The 6,009-nt window shown below is 52.7% G+C and overlaps 1 protein-coding gene across 1 annotated transcript; it reads left to right on the forward strand.

Moving 5' to 3' along the window:
• Positions 1–598: 598 nt before the first annotated feature.
• Positions 599–1,370, forward strand: N657DRAFT_649168 (uncharacterized protein). Its single transcript, XM_062793669.1, has 5 exons — positions 599–853; positions 937–1,010; positions 1,042–1,045; positions 1,077–1,159; positions 1,233–1,370. The coding sequence occupies exons 1-5, from the start codon at positions 608–610 to the stop codon at positions 1,354–1,356; spliced, it is 531 nt and encodes a 176-aa protein (XP_062644153.1). The 5' UTR covers positions 599–607; the 3' UTR covers positions 1,357–1,370.
• The last annotated feature ends 4,639 nt before the right edge of the window (positions 1,371–6,009 follow it).

Here is a 6,009-nt window from a genome sequence, read left to right on the forward strand (position 1 = left end):
TTGAACAATCGCCTCCTCTTCGATCTTCGTCAAATTCGAACGGCCGTGATAGCTGTCGGACTTCGCGATCTTTCCCTTCATTCTATCTGCAATTGTCGACTTGGGGACATTGTATATCTCTGCGGCGCGTCGGATACTCAAGCGCGGTGTTGATCGAATCGCATTGATCGCGAGAAGAACTCGGTTTTCTGGGAAGCTGTCGGACATTGTTGTGGTAGAGAAAACGCGTGTTGAAGTTGGGTGGTTATGGTGGGGGAAAATGTGTCCGAGTCAATGGGGTGTCCGAGTCAATGGTGGATCACGTTAACTGAATCAACGTTAAAATTCGGTGTACCATGATGATTGGTAGTGATTATTACAAAATGCTGGTGTGGCTGGGAATCTGGAATGGGCTAAGTAAAGTACAGGGGGAATTGATAAAAAAAAGGCAGGGAGACGTCAAATAAAAGGCTCGAACTTAACCGGACTCGGACGCGGTCAACGGTTCAGGGCCACGCTGCAGAGTACCTATGATTGAGGTATTTATAGTAGGGAAGTTCCCGCCGTTACCTACTCTCAGCCGCTTCCCAAACCTCAAGTCCAACTCAAGGCCAAGAGACCCGTCGAAATGGTCAAAACAGCTATTCCCCTACTTGCCCTGGCCATGGCGGCATCGGTCGCTGCAGTCCCTGCCGCAACATCTCCAACAACGTTCTCTTTTGCGCAGTGGGTTGAGGACATCATCACCAACCCCGACGCGGCTCTCACGGTCGACGAGGCCGTCGCAGCTGCCCGCGCCGCTGACATAATTGGCTCCGCAGCTGGCCTTCAGAAGAGGGCATGGTGCGATCAGGACGGTTGGAAACGCGCACCTGTACGGGGTCTCCTTCGCTGTGTTATGAATACCTTTTGGTAGGGCGGACTTGATGCTAACGCGTTCATGCTATCTTTATCCAGGGGCGGGATGCTGCAGCCTGTGTTGACTACCTTGCCCGCAAGGGCCAAAGCGGCATCAACTGCGGCATTCCAGCGGACCGTAAGTTCAACCCCAATTCATTGGATGGGCCCTGCTATGGAGTAACTAACATTACTGAACAGGGCCCGCTATTCAGATGTGCCGCATTGGTGGCGCACAGATTCAAGCGAGTCGAGGAACCCAGATTCCCCAGTCGGTAAACTGGTGAGTTATGCTATTAATAATTGTCGTCTTCGTCTCGTTCGGCGGAACTATAATAATGAACGCAACTCCTTAGCAACGACATCGCTCGCACTGCGGGAATTGTCTTTGACAACTGCTGGCGATCCGACGATACAATTGCGGGCTCTGAGATCTGTATCACAGAAAGACGGATGCTGATTGGGATACTTGGAGCCTAAGGCTAGAGCCTAGGAGCTGCTGGCATTTGTTATGTTTGCACAGTTCACGGCCGTTTTCCTAGGTCAACCCTGAGAATTGTTAGGGGGGTGCCTATGATCAAATAGAAAGGCTTTGCGAGAAATCCTCCAAGAACATCGAAGGTCGGATTGAGATGAGTGATGGGATTTCGAAGTTTTGTCGCTGTTTCGGATATACTCGCCAGTAAGGAGATAGATAACTATGATATCCTTTTCGGTTTGTCACGTTTCTCGGGTATGCGGATGGACGGACGGGACGACTGTGTCCTTGAGCGCAATGATATATTATTATGAGTCTTTCCTTCGAAGGCCAAGAGGCCTTCCCACTTCGTATTTGCAGGATCGCACACTGATCGTTGTAACGGTCCCAGGAGTATATTGCAACTAGCTGGTGACGACTCTACGAGTTTGCCTCGAATGGAGAAAGAAGAAGAAAAGAGAGAACTAGATGACAGGAAGACAGGGCAGCTCTTATATGCTCCGGAACACACAGACACTGCCTGCCTCAGGATGACGTTATCATGATACCACGGCCGAGGGTTGCCGAGGCCATCATGGGCTCAGCCCATCACAATCGTTTCCTTGATTGTCGATATGGGTTTTTCACCCGGGCCACGAGGGCGCGGTTTTCCTGTATAGTAAGTTGTTGAAGGTCCGGCACGCCCTAGGGCACAGCGGTGTAGGAATAATAATATATTATTATGAGTATCTCTGATTGTACGGGGTCGCCAACCTAATTGTACGGGGTCCGCACCCACCGCCTTCCGGAAATGGGTTTGGGATAATGGGAATTGGGGCCGTGGGGATCTATCGCAGGGAAATCAGGCATCCATTCCTATCTGTCAACTAGCCAAGGGGGTGTCCGGCGCTGGCGTCCCGAGCTGTATGGCTGCGCCAGACTCAGGACCTGTACCACCTTGGGTCTCCTCTACTCTGTTTTGCTGGCCTCGTCCCCGTCCGCGACCTCTTCCTCGTCCCCGACCTCTTCCCCGTCTTCCTGTAGTCCCCCGAGCCCGCGAGCCCCGCCGCCGCCGTCGTCAGCCATCTTGGCGGATTGGTTGCGGGGGTGGGGGGTTGGGTGGATGGTAGTATGGTGTACTAATGATAATGCAACGGTATTCCTCTAGTGCGTTTAGAGGCTTCTGAATAGCTTCAGATCGCGCTCAGTTGCGTGGTAACCGACGAGGTAGTGGTGGTGGAGAGGGGTGAACCTTCGCACCTGCTTGTAACGGGTCTCATGAGCCCTGCACCTGCAGTGGCCTCGTGCAGGTGGTCTGTGCGGACCCCGCACAATTAGGTTGGCGACCCCGTACGATTAGAGATACTCATTATTATTCCTACACCGCTGTTGTCACGGGATTCCCCGTTGCTGTTCTCATGGTTATGTCATATGCTTGCGGTTATGCATACGTCATGGGGTCTGATCATACGTCTATGGTCATGCTTACGCATAGGCCTCTGCTCCAGTACTTAAGGTCTGGTTGCACGCCCATTCCTGTCATTTTAGCTCTTGCTCTCGTTGTAGCAATATCGATCTGTATGTGCGAGCTGACCAGACCTTGGGTGGTACCCGTCACACAGAACCTCTAGGACTCTCCTTTCGAATAAGAAAGCCCCAAGGTCCGGATCAATTACACTCCCATCAACGACACCCCTCCGTTGCAATGTAATTGCACCTTACGTAATCAAAGCCCCGTTGAAGGCGCCCACTAGACTCACGGGTCCGTGTCGCTTAGCTAAGCACAACGATTATCTAAGCACTCAAAAAATGCATCTAACGCGGCCACTTTTCCGCGCCCGCACCACAGCCAGCGCCATCACTTTGGCCACCTTCCCAGGCGACTGCCTTCCTCCCGAACGCTATTTCGAGTCTCGACAAGCCTTATTCGAGTCAATCAATGCGTGGGCGAAGCCGAGAGGCTACGCTTTTACGACTCTAAGGTCGACGAAAGAGAAAAATGGCACCTCAACTGTCATCTACGCATGCAATTGATCTGGTGATCCTCCACGCGGCGGGGAGCGTCAAAGAACGACAACTCGGAAGACGAATTGCCCTTTTTCAGTTATAGCAAAAGAGACGACAGACGGCGGCTAGGCTCTATAGCATCGTTCTGATCAACGCTTTGCCGCACATAACCATGAGCCAAGCCAGCACCCATCCGCCCATCCAGTTCATCGGCAACTCTCTGGAGGGACATCACAGCTTGCAAGCTTTTCTGAAGCTGGTATCTCGCCAAAAGAGATCCAGACACTCGTACGGCAGAGCGGCTCGCTAGCTACAAGGCAAGACATCTACAACCGGATTGCAAATGTACGTCGAGATGCATGCGAAGGTCAGAGTGCAATTCATGCGCTAGCCAATCGACTCGACAAGGAGGGCTTTTGGAGTCGCATTCAGTTCGCACCCGATGGCCGAGTTACAGCAGTCCTTTTTGCGCATCCCGACTCTCTTAGCTATCTTCGAGCATACCCTGACCTCCTCCTTCTCGACTGCACGTACAAGACGAACAAGTACGGTATGCCTCTCCTCGATATGATCGGTGTCGACGCGACTCAGCGGTCTTTCTGTATCGCGTTTGCATTTCTTAGCGGCGAGACAGAAGAAGACTATATATGGGCGCTTGAGCGCTTGAGGTCGCTTTACGAGCAATGCAACACTGCTCTCCCGTCTATCATTCTTACAGACCGCTGCCTTGCACTTATCAATGCAGCTTCCACGCTCTTCCCTTCTGCTGCAGTGCTCCTCTGCCTCTGGCACGCAAATAAGGCAGTCCTCGCCCGATGCCAGCCATCATTCTCGGAGGCCGAGAAGTGGAAGGAATTCTACAGCTCTTGGCACTCGATTATCGACTCGCCCACCGAGGAAGAGTATACCAGACGCCTTTCCGAGTTCCAGCAAAAGTATATTCCCGAGCACTCTAAGGAAGTCGGGTACATTAAGGCTACGTGGCTTATTCCGTTTAAGGAGAAGCTCGTACGCGCTTGGGTCGACCAATCGACTCATTTTGGCAATACAGCTACCTCGCGAGTTGAGGGGATTCATGCGCTTCTCAAGTCGTACTTCAAGAGATCGAAATTCGACCTTTTTGAAGCCTGGAAAGCGATTCGCCTCGCCCTCCTCAACCAACTCTCCGAGTTGCAGTCAACCCAGGCGAAGCAACAGACCCGAACACCTCTTGAGCTCTCAGGGACTTTATACAGAGCTGTACAAGGATGGGTGTCGCATGAGGCATTAAGGAAAATTGAGGAGCAACGGAGGTTACTCGCGAAGAGGGACCCCCCTCCATCCCCGAATTGTACAGGCACTTTCTCTCGAGTATATGGGCTCCCATGCTTACACGTATTAGATGCTCGTCAAGGCGAGCCTCTTCTTCTCAACCACTTCCATTCGCACTGGCATCTAAAGCGCGAGGGAGCTCCGCAACTACTCCTTGAGCCTCGCCAGCGCATTGAGCCAATTCGGACCCAAAGCTCACTCCCAAGATCAAGTACTAAGCGGGAGCCCAGCCAGTTCGAGGTAGTTGAGGCCAAGGTCCAGGCAGTGCAGCCCCGTCGGGCTCCAAGCAAGTGTACAAGGTGCCACGCAGTTGGCCACACAAGGACGTCGAGGGCATGCCCTTTGCGGTATTCAGATGTACTGTAGTGGACGCTGGCGATGATGGCAATGACAGTGGTGTTGGTGGAGCGGGGGCGGTGGCCGCGTTAGATGCATTTTTTGAGTGCTTAGATATTCGTTGTGCTTAGCTAAGCGACACGGACCCGTGAGTCTAGTGGGCGCCCCCGTTGAAGGCTCCCACTAGGCGCACATCCATGTGCGTATTATGTAATCCCAAATCTGCTTACATAAACCAAAAATGCATCTAACGCAGCGTTGCCCCGCGCCAAAGTAAACACCAAAGTCAATACCAAAGTCAACACCAAAAGCACTACAATGGCCACCTTCCCAGACGACTGCCTCCCTCCCGAGGGCCTTTTCGGGCCCTCGAGCGGTTAAAGACATTGTACGAGCAGTGTAGCGGAGTCTTCCCGTCAGTCATTTTGACAGACCGGTGCCTGGCAGTCATGAACGCGGCTTCAACTCTCTTTCCGTCGACGACGTTTCTTTGCGTTTGGCACGCAAATAAGGCAGTCCTCGCGCGGTGCCAGCCTGTTATCCAGACAGCCGAGGAATGGGGAGAGTTCTACGCTTTTTGGTTCTCAATTCTCAGCTCGCCAACTAAAGAGACGTACGAGGAGCGCCTTAAGGAGTTCGAGAGGAAGTATGCCTTAACGAACCTCGAACAGGTCGGGTATATTAAGGAGACATGGCTTCTACCATACAAAGAGAAGCTTGTTGCTGCGTGGGTCGACCAGCAGGCTCATTTTGGGAACACGGCTACTTCCCGTGTTGAAGGGATTCACGCGCTCCTCAAGTCTTACCTCCGGAGGTCGACTTCCGACCTCTTCGAAGCGTGGAAGGCGATTCGGCTTGCATTAAACAACCAGCTCGCCGAGTTACGGTCCAACCAAGCAAAGCAGCAGATTCGTACGCCTCTCGAGCTTGACAAGGCTGTATATAGAGCTGTACAAGGCTGGGTCTCGCACGAAGCGCTACGGAGGGTCGAGGAGCAAAGGCAGTTACGGTGGAAAGATCCC

The sequence above is a fragment of the Parathielavia appendiculata genome (assembly GCF_033297405.1).
Source record: "Parathielavia appendiculata strain CBS 731.68 unplaced genomic scaffold N657scaffold_17, whole genome shotgun sequence".
Taxonomy (NCBI): domain Eukaryota; kingdom Fungi; phylum Ascomycota; class Sordariomycetes; order Sordariales; family Chaetomiaceae; genus Parathielavia; species Parathielavia appendiculata.

Excerpts from the sequence above, each read along its gene's own strand:
- N657DRAFT_649168 (XM_062793669.1), top strand. The coding sequence starts at position 608 with ATGGTCAAAACAGCTATTCCCCTACTTGCCCTGGCCATGGCGGCATCG. Across the intron at positions 854-936 it reads ACGGTTGGAAACGCGCACCT|GGGCGGGATGCTGCAGCCTG; the intron begins GTACGGGGTCTC and ends ATCTTTATCCAG. Across the intron at positions 1,160-1,232 it reads ATTCCCCAGTCGGTAAACTG|CAACGACATCGCTCGCACTG; the intron begins GTGAGTTATGCT and ends GCAACTCCTTAG.